The sequence below is a fragment of the Dendrobates tinctorius genome, unplaced genomic scaffold, assembly GCF_039654945.1.
Source record: "Dendrobates tinctorius isolate UK_male_01 unplaced genomic scaffold, ASM3965494v1 ptg000208l, whole genome shotgun sequence".
Taxonomy (NCBI): domain Eukaryota; kingdom Metazoa; phylum Chordata; class Amphibia; order Anura; family Dendrobatidae; genus Dendrobates; species Dendrobates tinctorius.
The window spans coordinates 122,732-140,844 of record NW_027361875.1 but is presented as its reverse complement, the minus strand read 5'-3'; the positions used below and the strand labels follow the sequence as shown (position 1 = coordinate 140,844).

Here is an 18,113-nt window from a genome sequence, read left to right as displayed (position 1 = left end):
TTCATCTGGATCCTTTTACTGCAGGCCTAGTCGGAGCTCTCCTGGCGGGCATCCAGACATCTACAATACCGGACACTACGTTTAGTGATGGTATCCCCTTGTTTGTTTTCTGATAGAGGAGTGGGACTTTGCTCCTATGTTACTAAAGGCCCTTTTACATTTAGCGATCCGACCAGCGATCCGACCCGGTCAGGATCGCTGGTGCATCGCTAAATGATCGCTAGTGAGCTGTCACACAGGCAGATCTCACAGCGATGCAGCAGCGACGCAGCGCACAATACTCACCTTTCTCACACAGCGATCCTGACGTCCTCCCACCCGCCTCCACACGTCGCTCGTCGTCACAGCAGGAAGCGCCCGACGAGAAATGGAGCCGGACATTCTCGCGCGATCAGCAATGGACAGCGGGGGAGCCGGTCGTTGGTAAGTATCACACATAGCGATATCGCTAGCAATATCGCTATAACGTCACAAAAGCGGTGACGTTTTAGCGATATTGCTAGCGATATCGCTTATTGTAAAACCCCCTTAAGTCTATATTTTATTTTTTCTTTAAAAGCTTTAGTTTTATCTTTAAGTGTTATTTAGGTAGAAGTTGCAGCCAATGGAAATCTTGCTATTTATGTGGTGTCTCTAAGTTCTACTTAGGCGCCGACGCGCAACATGTCCAGATAAGTGGAGATGGGTTCTGATTTAATATGCATGACATGAAATGTGAGAGGTATCAAGACCCCCCGAAGAAAGGTTAAAGTATTTTCACAAATTAGGCATTATCGCCCCCACATTGTGGCTCTGGTCGAAACACATTTGACCAGAGACACAGCTCGGACTGTTCAAAAACCATGGGTTCAGTGGTCTATACACGCATTTCACACTAGCTACTCCAGGGGGGTCTCATTATTAATACACAAGGACGTTAGATGGGGGGTCCGGGAGGCCCGGAGAGATTCTGAATAACGCTTCGTATTTGTGTATGCACTGATCAACTCTAAGAAATATGTTATTTTGTGTGTTTATAATCCCCCTCCAGCGGGTACGTCAATTCTCCAGAAAGCATTGAGTTTTGCTTTGAATTACCCAGATGCGGATGTCATTTGCATGGGAGACTTTAATCTAGTGATGAATAATAGCCTGGACAGATTGAGACTAGATGACGGGACACAGGGTGGGACCCCGTCAGCAGCTACCTCCCAATTATCTCAGTTTATAGTGGGTAGTGGATGGTTAGACCTATGGAGAATACGTCACCCAGAAACAAGAGTACCCTTGCCATTCCTCCACTAGACGTTCCATATCCCGTATAGATTACATCTTTGGATCTAGTGGTTTGGCAATGTGGGTGAACAGTATTGAACATGGAAGTAGAGGGATTTCAGATCACAGCCCAATCATCCTCAAACTCGGGTATGGCCGCCAGGGGGTAGAATAGCATGGAAATTGAACCCGTTCTGGTTGAAATTGATCAAGTCACCTGATAGAACAATCTACCAATTACATGTCTTAGTGTCCTCCCACCCTGAACCCCGGAATGTTAATTTATTTTGGGACACCCTTAAGGCGTACTTGAGGGGCTGCCTATCTTCTACACGATCTCCTACGTCAAACGGGTGACGTCGGGGGAGGATGACGAAATAGAGCAGCGATTGAAAGATTCAGAGGCTGCTTATGTTTCTGATCAAGCTAGTGGTAATAGAGTGGAGTGGTTGACGGCCCAAAGATTATATACTCAGCATATAGACTCCAAGTCCGAACGTAAATTATTTTTCACTCGCCAATCCTACTTTGAACTACGGAACCAGTCTAGTAAATTTCTGGCCTATTTGGTGCGGCAGCACAATACAACTAACACAATATTAGGGATCCGCAGCTCAGATCGACAGAAGAAATAATGGGATGTTTCCATGATTATTATAGCTCACTGTACAGCTCAAAAAATGATATTGATAGCCGGGGATGTCTAGACTATTTATCAGATAACGTTTCCCACACTAAGTGCCTCTCAGCGGGCCTTTATGGACGCTGAGGTCACTCTGGAAGAGATAGAAGATGCCATGAAAGATATGGCCTCTGGGAAAGCCACTGGGCCGGATGGGTTTCCTATTGAGCTGTATAGGAAATTTTGGCGCCACTTTTGTGGTCTGTGTTCCGGGGGATTTTGGGGGTGGGGGGGATGTCATGCCGGAGTCCTTCTATGAAGCTAATATAATAGTACTTAAGAAAGAAGGGAAGGACCCTCTGGACTGTGGATCTTATCGCCCCATATCTTTAGTAAATGTGGATTACAAAATTTTTATGAAGATTTTGGCTACTAGGCTGAATTCAATTTGGAACTTATACATCCGGACCAGACTGGCTTTATGCCTGGGAAAAGCACCTCCATTAATATCAGACGGGTTCAATCAGTGGTTCAATATAGTTCCCTGATGCCGGACAATAGGTGGGCACTAGCGTCGTTGGACGCAGCCAAGGCCTTTGACTCTCTTGAGTGGCCTTTCCTCCACGCATGCCTGCAGAAATACAGTTTTGGAGATAGGTTTTTAAATTGGGTCAATACATTGTATATGAAACCTAAAGCCTGTATTGTTGTAAATGGTTCCACTTCCGAGTCCTTTTCTCTGCACAGGGGGACTCGTCAGGGGTGTCCCCTCTACCCGGCCCTCTTTGCTCTTGCAATAGAGGCTGTGGCAATTCGCATAAGAACTTCTAATATTATAGGTATAAAGATAGCAGACCGGGTAGACACCATAGGCCTATATGCCGAGGATATGATAATATTCATGGATGGGGCGGAGGAGACGCTGACAGGAGTGATTGCCACTATAAACGAATTCAGTAGATATTCCGGCCTGTATATAAATTGGGAGAAGTCTGCCCTGATGCCTCTTTCTCATGCCCCGATGCCGCGACTTGGGACTCTCTCCTTGTTGCCTATTGTACCACATTTTAAATATTTGGGGGTTCATATTCCTCAGTCCAGCACACTTGATTTGCAGCTTAATATATATCCATTACTGGAGATGGTTAAAGTCAAATTTGCGATTTGGAGCAAACTCCCGCTGTCTGTAGCTGGACGCATTAATTTAATTAAAATGATAATACTCCCCAAGATCAGCTATTTTCTCCAACATAGTGCTGTGGTGGTGCCTAAGTCTTTTTTCACTAATTTGAATTCCCAGATTACGTCTTTCATATGGGGGAAAACTAGGCCAAAACTTAAGCTATCCACTCTACAAAGGCCAAAAAAAGGAGGGGGGGTAGCACTACCGGATTTTTTTCTATGTTATCTGGCGGGGCAGGCAAGAGCTATAAATAAATGGATACCCGGTAATCATCTTCCTAATTCTGAGAGTCATTTGCTTCATGCCGCACATACTGATTGCCCGTTGGGATTTTTGGAGTTGGAGAAAGTAAAAGTTCCACGTCTGCTACCCATGCTTCGTCTGGCAAGATTAGTGTGGCGACAGATTAAGAGGGTGGTTGGATTTGGTGATATCATATGTGAAATGCCCTTATGGAATAATAGTTATTTTCCGACACTGCTTGCTCACCCATCTGCTGAATTCTGGCCTCAGTACAATGTCTCCACGATGGGGGATATATATGAATGTGATACATTATTATCTTTTGAACAATTACAAGTTAAGTGCAATGTCCCGAGGTCACAATTCTTCCGATATTTGCAATTAAGGTCAGCCCTTCAATCGCACATGATATGTCGGTATGAATGGTGCCATATCGTCTCTACCCTTGATAGGCATTCTTAAATCACAGGGTCCCCAGGGTCTCATCTCCTCTCTGTTCACACACATGCTATCGGTGGGGACGGAATCTGCCATATGCTCGGTTAGGGGGAAATGGGAAAGGCTCATCCCTGATACACAGGGAGAATAGTGGGAGGAAATCCTGAAGTCACCAACTAAGGTGTCCCCGTCAATTAACAATAGAATGATGCAACTTTATATTATAACCCAATCATATTTGACTCCGACTCGACTCTTCAAGATGGGCCGTTTTCAATCTTCGGAGTGTCTGAGATGCCATGCATCCGATGCAGATTTTATTCACATGGTTTGGCAATGTCCGATTATAGTACACTACTGGAAAGGAGGTAACGTCATTATTAACCTCCCTGGCACAGATTCCTGTTCCCCTTGAGCCATTGGTTTGTCTGTTTGGGGTGTGGGATGATGAGACATGGGGACATTATACGGGAATTTTCTTACGAGAGACATTGTTCATGGCACGGAAGGTGTTGGCACTGCGGTGGATGGGGGGTTCGGATCCCTCCCTTAGGGCCTGGATAGAATTGGTGAACTCGATTATACCATACGAGCGTGCGCTCTATCAAAACAGAGGGTGCCCAGATAAATTTAAGATATGGGAGAGGTGGAATTCCGCTCAGCTTACACTATAGGACGGAGATACCGCATGATAAAGAGCTAATTATATAGACATAGGCTGCAAATAGTTGTTTTGTAGTAGTAGTAATGTTTTAGAGGTTTGGCAGGCTTTATTTGAATAATAATACACAGACTAATGTAAGGCAATTGACGGTATGATTTATTCTATGTACAGCTGGTATACATGCATTGTTTGACATTAATGCTCTGCGAAATGTATGTGTATTACATGATATTTTCATCATTGTCAGTTTGCATATTGTGTATCCTGCCATTGGTTCAATAAACGAATTTAAAAAAAAAAAAGAAATGTAGTACTGTTCTTCTGATTCACTATGTCAGTTACTCCGTGTGCAGGGCATTGCAGTAGCTTAGGTTTCCATGGTTGCGACCAGTCATATAGTGACCGTTAGTTGTTAGTGGTCGTAGCCATGAAGCTACTGCATTGCCCTGCACATGGGGTAAGCAACATAGTGAATCAGAAGAACTATGACACTTTTCAAATTGGAGGTATATGCTACTATTATTATTACATCTACTACATATTGGGATAGGATCTTGGAGATGGGAAGTTTTATGGCTTCAGCAATAGTATAAAAAGTTTTCATACAAACCTGAAAAATGAGACCGAAATGCAATGCTCAATGTTTTAACCAAGCTGACCCTATAAAGCCTCTAACCCTCATGGCCCATACACTTTTACCAGCTAACGTTTCTTTTAGGCTAGATTTGACTTGCAGTTAATTTGTATTTTACCTCTTGTATTACTTCCTAATACTTCTGTTATTTTCTGTAGCCTTTGTCATGTCTGTCTCTCTTCCTGCAGGGTTGGTGCATTGTTGATCACCATTGCTGGAATGAAGCTGCTAAGGTCGTCTTACAGTAGCCCTACCTGTCAGTACGCCACGTTCATCTTCACTGTACTTTTCTTCACATTCGATTATAAGGATTGCTCAGAGAAACTCCTACTAGACCTGTTCTTCATGTCCATCCTCTTCAGCAAGGTACATACACCACCTTTGCAATATCTGATCTTAGTCACTCCACCAAACCATAGCTACGTTGGCTAAGGACGATCATACCATTTTTAGAGTTATTCCCATCTTAGGAGGTGATTACTATGGATAGGTGATAACTTGCTGACCTTTTTGTGTCCTAGCGCTTGAAACCCACCCAGATCTTGAGAACGGGACTTGTTTGTGCAACCCACCACTTCACGGCTGCCTCATAGACAATGAATGAAGTGGTGGTGCTCGCGCGTTATACCAAAGAGGCAATATAGAGCCTTATTCTCGGATCGATGGTGGTATTAACATTGCCAGCTCTCTGACCCCAGCAGGGACGTGATAACGTGGTATGATTAAAATAACCCTTTAATGTTTCACTGGATTATTGTGTAAAAGATGTTGTACCAAGATTATAAGTTATCCCCCCATATAGAGAACCAGGGAAAACTTGCTTACTCTGTCTCCTCATTGGGGGACACAGAACCATGGGTGTTATGCTGCTGTTCACTAGGAGGCGACACTATGCATAATCTGAAAAAGATTAACTATGGCTCCTCCTCTGCAGTATACACCCCTGGTCGGCGTTGGCCTTCTCTAGTTTTTGCTTAGTGTCGCATAGGAGGCACACCTAAGGATTACAGATGAAGAAAAGTGGGTCTCCTGCGAGACTCCCGACATGGCTACTTCCTCGGCCCCTTTTATAGGGTGCCGGGTTGAAGTCGAGATGGCTATTCCCCATGTCGCTCCTTCCCCAGTCACTCGTGTGCTGGTTCGAAGTCGAGACCCCCCCCTCCTTCCCCAATTCCGTTTGCTTTCTGGGTTGAGATGGAGGCGAGGAGAAAGCCCCCTGAAGGTGACAGCAGCACCCTCCCTAGTCCCCCTCTGGGGGCATTAGGTTGAGACGCCTCTGGTAGGGCCTGCACAGGCAGCTCCCTGCAGCATGGGCCAGCACACTGTGCCTGCATCCAGGGACCCCAGCCCAGCTGTGGGACTCCTGTCGGGACAGGGGGGAGTGCAAGCAGGCATGGCACATCTGAGACACAGGACTCTGCGCCCTGTTTCTCTGGCAGCAGCAGGGGGGGGGGATCCTTCAGCCCACCCCCCTACCTCCTATAGCCCCACCGCTATCCTGCCTTCAATCCGGGGGCACCCGGTTCAGATCCAATCCCGGACTTCCGCGCCGACCTGGAGCCCTCTTGGGCATCAGACATCTTCTTTAGGCCGCGGCTTCGGCCTAGCCGAGGCCGCTGCCTTGTTTCCGCCCCCCGGATGACAAATATGACACTCTACAGTGTCATAGAGGGGGCGGATCGAGACTGAAAGGGCTCATTTTTTACACAGCCCTGCCGCCTTTTTTTCTGCTCTCAGCCCCCTTTCTCCTTCCTCCGCTTCTCCACGGGGCCATTTCTGCTGCAGGACAAGATTAACCCTGCATATCGTCAATGCCAGCCAGTCTACGGGGGGGCACAGGACTGTGGATCTTCGGCGCTGGACCTAGGGGCACACTGGTGGGGGTAAGATCACAGCTGGGGTTCTTACTCGGCTGTGATTCCATATTCCTATAAGGCCCCCTATAGGTTCCTCTGCATAGCCACCCCTGTAAGGCCCCTCTGCATAGCCACCCCTCTCGTGCACTATGCCGGGCTCAAGGCCCAAGAGAACCAGGCAGGACTGCTTTTATGCATTCTGCACAGCTTGCAGAACCACTCTCCCCAGTGGCAGCACGTACCTGCACTGCCGGGACTGTATCCAGACTAATGGGTCAGAACCCAAAGGGAGAGACACCGTAGTTCCAGGTCACCTAGACCGTCCCAGGGACAGACAACGCAGATCTCCACAGCGATCCCCGACCACAGAAGACCTCCGCCCCAGTTCACCCACTAGGGGACGCCTCAGCGATACACAGGATTCGGAAGGCATCTGTGACTCCGACAGTGAAACGGAGGGGTCCCTTATCCCAATTCCCCCTAGCAATACAGCGCTAGTTGAGGACGAAATCTCTTCCATCCATCGGGTGCTGGATATTGCTTATCCGCCCCCGGAGGCCCCAGAACACAAGATTTCCTTTGAAGGTGTTCTGAAACCGCCTAAGGTCTTCTCTAATCACCCAGAATTTAAGGCGATCCTTAACAAGCAGTTCTCACAGCCTGAGAAGAAATTCACCAATCTCAAATATTTGGAAGCAAGGTACCCCTTCCCGCAGAGGGACACCAAAGAATGGACAGATCCACCCGAAGTGGACCCCCAGTCTCTAGACTAGCAGCACAGACCCTCCTCTCACTGCCAGATAGCTCAACCCTCAGGGACGCAGCAGACCGGCAGGTAGAACGCATGGCTCGTTCAATTTTCGAGGCTGCAAGGGGCCTCCCTGGCTCCCGTGTTCACTTCAGTTTGGGCTGCCAAGGCCATTCTGGCTTGGGCCAAAAAATTACAAGCTGGCCTCCAAGCACCAACTCCTGAGCTGTCGGACCAAGCGGTTCAAATAGCAGTTGTAGCAGATTACATGCTTCATGCAGCTCTGGATTCAGCAAGGGGTGTAGCGGGGATAGCATCAAACGCCATCACGATTCTGCGTATCCTCTGGCTGCGGGAATGGAAAGCGGACGCGGCCTCAAAGAAGTCCCTCACGCACCTCCCGTACCTCAGTGGGCGGCTTTTCGGTGAAAAGTTGGACACCATGATATCCAACGCCACCAGGGGTAAGAGTACCTCTCTCCCTCAACTGAAACCTAAACGAACTTACAAAAAGCGTAACCAAACACGATTCCGATCCTTTCGGAATTCTTCAGGCTGGTCCGTCTCGCGTCCAGCACAAAATCGTAACCGTTCCAACTTCCCCACGCAGGGACAACTCACGGTCAAAGGCCGGACAAGACCTGGCAGTCAAAGGCAGGCCAGTCGAAAGCCCGGAGGAGGAAAATCTCAGACTTTCTCCTCATCATGACTCATGAACTCCAGAAGACACCCCACCCGTAGGCGGATGACTTAAGCTCTTTCAGCAAGTCTGGCTGCCTATTACAGAAGACAGGTGGGTCAGGGAACTAGTGTCTTCCGGATACAAGATAGAGTAAACTTCCAACCCACCGAGCCGATTCTTCCTCTCTGTCCCCCCAAAACCGCCAGCCAAGGCTCGTGCCTTCCACCAAGCGGTTTCCTCCCTTCAAGCAGGAGTCATAGTACCGGTTACCGCGGCCGAGCTCTTCCGAGGGTTCTACTCCAATCTATTCGTAGTTCCCAAAAAAGGAGGCGGCGTACGGCCCATATCTGACCTAAAACAACTCAACAAATACGTACGGGTTCGTCACTTCCGCATGGAGTCCCTTCGGTTCATCATTGCGGCCATGGAGAAGGGAGAATATCTCACCTCCATAGACATACGAGACGCATACCTGCACATACCGATTGCTCCCGCCCATCAGAGATTTCTCAGGTTCGCAATCGACCAGGACTACTACCAGTTCATGGCTCTCCCGTTCAGGGTCGCCACGGCTCCCAGAACGTCTACCAAGATCATGGCAGCCACCATGGATGTTCTACACTCCAGAGGCATAGTAGTCGTTCCATACCTGGACGATCTGCTCATCAAAGCATCCACCTTCAAGGACTGCGAGCTCAGCGTCTCAATCACAATCGACACTCTGAGTCGCCTGGGCTGGTTAGTCAACCTACAAAAGTCATCGACTACCCCGAATCACAGTCTCTGACCTTCCTGGGAATGCTATTCGACACCTCCAGGGGTCTGGTGCTCCTTCCCAAGGACAAGGCACTGGCTCTCCGTCTAGGAGTTCGCATCCTTCTCCGCAGCCCCCCCCCCGATCTCTCCGGTTTGCCATGAGTCCTCGGTAGGATGGCGGCAGCAATAGAAGCGGTCCCATTTGCCCAGTTTCACCTCAGGCCTCTTCAACTAGCCATTCTCCTCAAAGTCCTGGGACTGGAATCCTTTTTCCCTCGACAGGGAGCTCCAGCTAACATCGTCAACCAGGAGGTCCCTGCACTGGTGGCTCAAGCCAACCTCGCTCGCAACGGGGAAATCCTTTCTCACAAGTCAATGGAAGGTCCTGACCACCGACGCGAGCCTGATGGGTTGGGGTGCGGTGCATCTACATCACAGGGCAAGTGGTCACCAGTGGAAGCGAACATGCCCATCAATATCCTGGAAATTCGTGCCATCCTCCTGGCGTTGAGAGCCTTTTGTCACTTACTGGCAGCCTCTCATATCAGAGTACAGTCGGACAATGCCACGGCTGTGGCATATGTGAACCACCAAGGCGGGACACGCAGTACCCAGGCGATGAGAGAAGTGACACACATCCTCCACTGGGCGGAAGACACTGGGTCGGTACTCTCTGCGGTCCACATTCCGGGTGTGGACAACTGGGAAGCTGACTTCCTCAGCAGACAAGGAATGGACTCGGGAGAGTGGTCTCTCCATCCCGAAATTTTTCGCCAGATCTGCCATCGCTGGGGGACCCCGGACGTGGACCTAATGGCATCCCATTTCAATGCCAAGGTCTCCAACTTCATGGCCAGAACACACAATCCTCGGTCGCTCGGAGCAGATGCCCTGGTTCAGGACTGGACCCAGTTCCAGCTTCTGCACATTTTTCCACCTCTCCCCCTGATATCCAGAGTGGTGAGGAAGATCAAACGAGGGAGATCCAACCATCCTAATCGCGCCGGACTGGCCCAGACGTACATGGTACGCCGACATCGTACAACTTACAGCAGACGCCCCCTGGCGTCTCCCCGACTGTTCCGATCTTCTGTCACAAGGCCCGTTCTACCACCAGAACTCAGGGGCTCTCAATTTGATGGCGTGGCCCTTGAGACCAGGGTTCTAACCCAGGCAGGGCTCTCACCGGACGTCATTGGAACCATGATCAGGGCACGGAAGCCAGCCTCTGCCAAGATTTATTACCGTACCTGGCGAGCCTTCTTTACCTGGTGCGAATCTCGCGGCCAGATCCCACTCCCTTATTCCCTCCCCAAAGTACTTGGTTTTCTCCAATCGGGTCTGGAGGCCAGGCTATCCCTGGGCTCGCTTTAGAGCCAGGTGTCAGCGCTCTCAGTGCTTTTTCAGAGATGCATTGCTAACAAGCCGCAAGTAAGGACTTTTCTTCAGGGGGTTTCCCTATTGTTTCCCCCCTACAGACATCCACTAGAAACGTGGGACCTCAACCTGGTCCTGACAGCATTGCAGGGACCACCTTTCGAACCCCTTAGGGAAGTCCCACTCCGCCTTCTATCCCAGAAGGTGGCAAACACCTCGCTACGCAGGGTGTCTGAACTGTCTACACTGTCCTGCAGACGGCCCTTCCTGGCTTTTCACCAGTACAAGGTAGTTCTCCGTACGGTCCCATCCTTCCTTCCAAAGGTTGTGTCCAACTTCCACCTCAATGAGGAAATTTCACTGCCATCCCTTTGCCCGGTTCCGGTTCATAGAGTGGAGAAGGCTCTGCATACGCTTGACCTCGTCAGGGCATTGCGTGTATACGTGTCTAGGACTGCGCCCTTCCGGAAGTCTGATTCCCTTTTCCTTCTTCCGGAAGGCGTCCGCCAGGGTCTGCCGGCTTCCAATGCTACCCTTGCCAGGTGATTCAAATCCATCATACAAGAGGCTTACGGCCTTAAAAATTCTCCCCTTCCGGCCGGTATTATGGCACACTCTACACGGGCGGTAGGGGCCTCCTGGGCCATTCGGCACCAGGCTTCGCACAACAATTGTGTAAGGCGGCCACTTGGACTAGCCTACACACGTTTACTAAACACTACAGAGTTCATACCCAGTCCTCAGCGGACGCGAGCCTGGGTAGACAGGTTCTGCAGGCGGCGGTGCCCAAGTTTAGGGACATGTCTGCGCAATATTCGTCCATTGCTTCCCACCCAGGGCATGCTTTAGGACATCCCATGGTTCTGTGTCCCCCAATGAGGCGACAGAGTAAAGGAGATTTTTGGGTACTCAACGTAAAATCTCTTTCTCTTAGCCTCTAATTGGGGGACACAGCTCCCACCCTGTTGCCCTTACGGGCCGTTGCTACGGTTGAGTTCTCATATTGTTCTTTGAGCTCGTACATAGTGGCCTTCTTAAAGGCATGGTTATGTTATTTCTGTTATGTTCCTCCTAATGCTTTTGCACAAAACTGGAGAAGGCTAACACCGTCCAGGGGTGTATACTGCAGAGGAGGAGCCATAGTTAATCTTTTTCAGATTATGCATAGTGTCGCCTCCTAGTGGACAGCAGCATAACACCCATGGTTCTGTGTCCCCCAATTAGAGGCTAAGAGAAAGATTTTACGGTGAGTACACAAAAATCTCCTTATTGCCACCTTACCTAATGGTGCACTCCTCCTGCTAATTGGGAGGAGGTCGACGTGCACCTCGGCTACATTTATTATAAAAGTGACTGATTGGGATACCCAAGTAAAGCACATGGTCATTTCCAGCATTCTCATAGAACATGGAAATGAGTCCTCAAAGTGTTTGACTAAAAACTGACGTAAACTCTTTGAAAGTCACAAAGTTTATGCACAGTGGGGAGTTGGACTCAAATTTAGTTACTTTTGTCATTTTTGCACTAAATGGGTACAGTTGGGGGAAGGGTGGAGGTTGTAGCTATGCTTGCCCGTTGAATTAATCAAAAGTGGTGGAATACATTATTCCATAATTGTTACTCTAGTCCCTAACTGGAGTAACATTTTTGCGAGGAGCACAACACTGATAACCTGTGACAAATTAATTAGGTGCAGTGCCTGTTAATGACTTTGTGTATCGTTTTTGCACGTTGCTCATTAATACTGGCTTGCAAAATGCTGGTCTGTAGTGAATGACCAGTGGTGAGGTTCACGTGCACTACATCTGCTCTGTTCACTCGGTGATTGGCAGTTCCCAATTATTGGGATAATTTGTTTTGGGCCCTAATTGATCAGTAAGCTATCCCCTATCCAATAGTTAGTGTGGGGTAGCTTACAATTTGGGATAAAAGCAGCATGGATAGTAACAATGAAGGAATATAATGGCTCTTCCTTGTGTTTCAGCTTTGGGAGCTGTTTTACAAGTTGCGCTTTGTCTACACATACATCGCTCCGTGGCAGATAACGTGGGGGTCAGCGTTCCACGCCTTCGCCCAGCCGTTCGCCGTACCTCGTATCCTTTATGAATTTAACAGTTCTTAAAACATTACTTTATTCCAAACTTCTTTTATTTCGTGTGTCCCGCGTCTTCTACAGTGCAGCGTAACGCCACACGTCTGTATCTTCTATGGGGCCCCGTATCGATTTAAGGGTCTGCTTCCTTAGCCCACTTTTTCAGATTCTGCCATGCTCTTCATTCAGGCACTTGTGTCTGCTTTATTCTCTACCCCTTTGAATCCTTTCCTTGGGAGTGCAATATTCATCACTTCATATGTGCGGCCTGTAAAGTTCTGGGAAAGAGACTACAAGTAAGTGATTGGAAAATTAAGTATTTTGCTCCTTAAAAGGTTTGTGCCATTATTTCACTTTACGTCCTGTGTTACATTTCCCATTGTGATGACAACCCATTGGCGTGAAACGATTGCATTGCGGGGCCATTGATGGGCTTTGACCCCTGGGCCGCGCTCTGCAAATGCTGCTTTTAACCAATTGACATCAGCATTTAGCAGGATAACCGCAGCGAGCATCAGTTCATCATATGTCAGTAAAGAATTAATAGCACCATAATCCACTGTTCTTCAGAGATTATTAAATGTTTTAAGGCTTGTAAATGCTGTATTGTTTTGCAGCACAAAACGCGTCGATCACTCGAATACAAGACTGGCCTCACAACTTGACCGTAATCCAGGTATGCAAAGACTTCTTGACTGTGTACCAAACAAGCGAATATAATCCAGTAAGGCAAAGTTCACACAGTGCAATTTTGGTGTCACTTTTTCATGTAGAAAAAGTGCAGTGTAAAACATTAGCAGCTAAGTTGAGAAGATGTCAACAAGTCTTCTCTACTCATTGTGGGCATTTCCTGAATGAAAATTAAACTGTTGTGCGGGTGTTTGCGTCTCATGACGGCAGTTTTGTGCGGATTTAATTTTTTTGCGGTAGAAATGGTGACATGTGGATTTTCACTGCAAACACAGTGTGGAGACATCCACACAAAATAGGCAATTTTTGAAGATAAGTTTAAAAGAAGGCAGGAGTGGAACAAAGTCTTATAATGCTGCGTGGCAGATGTAGTGCGGATTTCCTTTGTTCCTGCCTTTGAAAGGAGAGTTTTGGGAATTCATCAAATAATGCTACCTACATCTTCTGCTGAAAGTATTTGTAAATGTCTTTTTCTCTTGCCTTTTATAGGATCAGACGACAACAATCTGAATTCCATATTTTACGAGCACCTGACCCGCTCCTTACAGCACAGCCTCTGCGGGGATCTTCTGCTCGGCCGATGGGGCAATTACAACACTGGAGACTGTTTTATCCTCGCCTCTGATTATCTCAATGCTCTTGTTCACCTCATAGAAATTGGTAATGGACTTGTCACCTTTCAGCTTCGAGGTTTAGAATTCAGAGGTGCGTTTTTTTAACCTCTTTTCACCAGTATCATGCCATAAAAAACTGTACAGATTTATTTTCCTCCATTGTCAGTACTTATTCTTTACGCGGTTACGATGGCACCCACTTTTCGCCTCCGAGCTAATTACAACCTCCAAAACAGCTAGTAGATTAGTTATTGTGAACTCCTGTTACACAGATCAGTTGTTTTAAAGAGGTATTTTGGAATATAACATTGTTGTCATAGCCTTAAAGGGGTTATCCAGTGAGCAGACGTTATCCCATCACCTTACCTATCCTAACATGACGTAAAAATATTTTGGGGTCCAATCGCTTGGACCCGTAGCAATCACTGTTTAATCCCCATTTAGGTTTGAGCGGAAGTGCGCATGCCCGAGCGATCCTCTATTAGTTCTCTGAGGGGCTTCTGGAAAAAACCTGACAGCAGCGATCAGTAGTCCCTGTCACGTACCCGCTTCTCAGCACATGACTTGGGTTTGCGCCTGCAAGGGTTAGTCTATCTCCTCTCACTCAGTCCAGCATTCAACCTCTGTCCTATGCTGCAATGGGAGCATATATCACACCCCTATACAGACCACTTACCCCGCTCATAAACGCTGCCACCACTCACCGAACACACTGGCGATGAGTTCCGGAAGTACTACTACTACTGTGTGCCAATCACCAGGATTATACACTCTAAGGCTATGGATTCTTTGGCGCATACAAGGTTCAACTCATTAAAGTTTTAAGCTTTAATAGAAACGGTACAGTGCTTACAATAAAATGATATAAAAATATGGAATTAAATAGCGACACACAAATATGTAAAAACAGTGGTAAAATAAAAGTGAAAAACTTAAAGAAATGTCTAAACTTTGAAGTCTCATTCTGTTCCCTGATTGGGGGGGGGGGGATAAATATGGAATGGCTCACATCGGCTTGGCTGTCCCTCAGTCTGTGAACATCTTCCTTTGTGTGAAAGCCTAATTTACAGATTTAACCTGGAGATCAGATTTATAGACCAGCCTCTCATGTTAATATTCTAATTGCTGTTTTTTGACTGGATCATGGCGACTCTACCAATGAATACATTTTTCTCTGAACACTGTATAACTTTTCTTTCTCATAGTAAATAGTGTCAGGCTGCAATTTGGCGTCTCACTGCAGAGGCACCAGAAGGTGTGAAATATTTCCACTGTGTGTGTTCTCAGGAAGGCCCCTGAGGTGGAGACCAGGAAAACTGTTTTTTTCAGGAGAACATATGTCATGACCTTTGTGAAGGGGGCTGCAGCCTAGAACAGATGCTAAGTTATTGCTGGTCATACATACATACATACATATACAGTACAGACCAAAAGTTTGGACAATCCTCAGTCAAAGAGTTTTCTTTATTTTCATGGCTATGAAAATTGTAGATTCACTCTGAAGGCATCAAAACTATGAATTCCACATGTGAAATTATATAATTAACAAAAAAGTGTGAAACAACTGAAAATATGTCTTATATTCTAGGTTCTTCAAAGTAGCCACCTTTTGCTTTGATTACTGCTTTGCACACTCTTGGCATTCTCTTGATGAGCTTCAAGAGGTAGTCACCAGAAATGGTTTTCACTTCACAGGTGTGAACTGTCAGGTTTAATAAGTGGGATTTCTTGCCTTATAAATGGGATTGGGACCATCAGTTGTGTTGTGCAGAAGTCTGGTGGATACACAACTGATAGTCCTACTGAATAGACTGTTAGCTGCTTTTTTCTTGCCATAATACAAATTCTAAGTAAAGAAAAACGAGTGGCCATCATTACTTTAAGAAATGAAGGTCAGTCAGTCTGAAAACTTGGTAAAACTTTGAAAGTGTCCCCAAGTGCAGTGGCAAAAACCATCAAGCGCTACAAAGAAACCGGCTCACTTGAGGCCCGCCCGAGGAAAGGAAGACCAAGAGTCACCTCTGCTGCGGAGGATAAGTTCATCCAAGTCACCAGCCTCAGAAATCGCAGGTTAACAGCAGCTCAGATTAGAGACCAGGGCAATGCCACACAGAGTTCTAGCAGCAGACACATCTCAACAACAACTGTTAAGAGGAGACTTTGTGCAGCAGGCCTTCATGGTAAAATAGCTGCTAGGAAACCACTGCTAAGGACAGGCAACAAGCAGAAGAGACTTGTTTGGGCAAAAGAACACAAGGAATGGACATTAGACCAGTGGAAATCTGTTGAGATCTTTGGTTCCAACCACCGTGTCTTTGTGAGACACAGAAAACGTGAACGGATGGACTCTACATGCCTGATTCCCACCGTGAAGCATGGAGGAGGAGGTGTGATGGTGTGGGGGTGCTTTGCTGGTGACACTGTTGGGGATTTATTCAAAATTGAAAGCATACTAAACCAACATGGCTACCACAGCATCTTGCAGCTGCATGCTATTCCATCCCGTTTGCGTTTAGTTGGACCATCATTTATTTTTCAACAGTACAATGACCCCAAACACCTCCAGGCTGTGTAAGGGCTATTTGACCAAGAAGGAGAGTGATGGGGTGCTACGCCAGATGACCTAGCCTCCACAGTCACCAGACCTGAACCCAATCGAGATGGTTTGGGGTGAGCTGGACCGCAGAGTGAAGGCAAAAGGGCCAACAAGTGCTAAGCATCTCTGGGAACTCCTTCAAGACTGTTGGAAGACCATTTCTGGTGACTACCTCTTGAAGCTCATCAACAGAATGCCAAGAGTGTGCAAAGCAGTAATCAAAGCAAAAGGTGGCTACTTTGAAGAACCTAGAATATAAGACATATTTTCAGTTGTTTCACACTTTTTTTGCTTATTATATAATTCCACATGTGTTAATTCATAGTTTTGATGCCTTCAGAGTGAATCTACAATTTTCATTGTCATGAAAATAAAGAAAACTCTTTGAGGTGTGTCCAAACTTTTGGTCTGTACTGTACATATTTCAGTCCCATAGGTAATGAATGGCATGATGGTAAGGCCTGCGCCACTTTATTCTATTCACCTAGGTGATACCCATCTTCACTGGACAGCCTCTTTTAAAGGGGTTGTCTTAAGACTTTTTAAAAGAGGGCTACATTTGTGAATTAAAGCCTTTAAAAATGGCACTGGTGTTGGGGCATTAATGGACTGCAACCGTTTAGCATAAAGAAGGAACAGTACCTGGTATAGCGCCTCTTTCATCAGTGTGGCTAAACGTGGTGCTGCAGCTTACACTAAATCTCACTTGAATGGATTTCCGTTCCACTAATAAATTTGGACGGCGCTGTGTCTAATAGGATAAAGAGACTTCAAAGCTCTAGTGTTGCGTCGCCTTCATTTTGGTAATGGGTGGGGGTCTTGGAATTGAACCCATGTACATCACGTATAACAAAAGAACAAGTTGTTAGTGTTGTCTGTGATGGTTTTCTGAGCCTTGCATTATGGTGGCACACCAGGGTTGACAATAGGCTGTTCTACAACGTGTGCAAACATTTACATTTTTTCCTTCCTTTTCAATATTTTTAGGGACGTATTGCCAGCAACGTGAGGTGGAGGCCATCACAGAGGGGGTAGAAGAAGATGAGGGATTTTGCTGCTGCGAGCCTGGACACATTCCCCACATGCTCTCTTTCAATGCGGCCTTCGGACAGCGGTGGCTTGCATGGGAAGTCTTGGTGACAAAATATGTTTTAGAGGGTTACAGCATTACAGATAATAGTGCGGCCTCTATGCTTCAGGTTTTTGACCTTCGTCGGATTCTGACTACCTACTATGTTAAGGTACGAAAAGAGAAGAATAGAAATTACAAATATGGGCTTACTGTTCGAAAGTGGATAAATGCCCACAGTGACGAACTCAATTGCTGCCTGTATTTTCTTCAAGGGCATTATCTACTATGTGACTGCTTCTGCAAAACTGGAGGAGTGGTTGGCCAATGAAACTATGCAGGAAGGACTCCGACCATGTGCTGATCATTGCTACGTGGATGTGGACCCTACATTTAACCCAAACATCGATGAAGACTATGACCTTCGCTTGGCCGGCATTTCAAGAGAAAGCTTCTGTGCCAGCTATCTGAACTGGATCAAGTACTGTTCCTCCCGCAGAGAAAAGGTGAATGTGGGGAAAAAAGTCTCTATCTGTGCCGTTATGATCAGCTCGGATATTGCTTGTTATTTTAATATTAATTTTGCCTTTGCCGC

General features: G+C 46.9%; 1 protein-coding gene across 6 annotated transcripts in view; it reads left to right on the top strand.

The window, feature by feature from the left end:
- Positions 1-18,113, top strand: part of PCNX1 (pecanex 1) — a 139,083-nt gene that overhangs the window by 82,489 nt on the left and 38,481 nt on the right. For all 6 annotated transcript variants that reach the window (XM_073554138.1, XM_073554137.1, XM_073554136.1 and 3 more), the window contains 7 exons: positions 5,227-5,404; positions 12,442-12,550; positions 12,716-12,845; positions 13,167-13,225; positions 13,729-13,944; positions 17,437-17,690; positions 17,794-18,024. In XM_073554138.1, the coding sequence (XP_073410239.1) occupies positions 5,227-5,404; positions 12,442-12,550; positions 12,716-12,845; positions 13,167-13,225; positions 13,729-13,944; positions 17,437-17,690; positions 17,794-18,024 (1,177 nt within the window). The remainder of the gene's footprint in view (positions 1-5,226; positions 5,405-12,441; positions 12,551-12,715; positions 12,846-13,166; positions 13,226-13,728; positions 13,945-17,436; positions 17,691-17,793; positions 18,025-18,113) is intronic.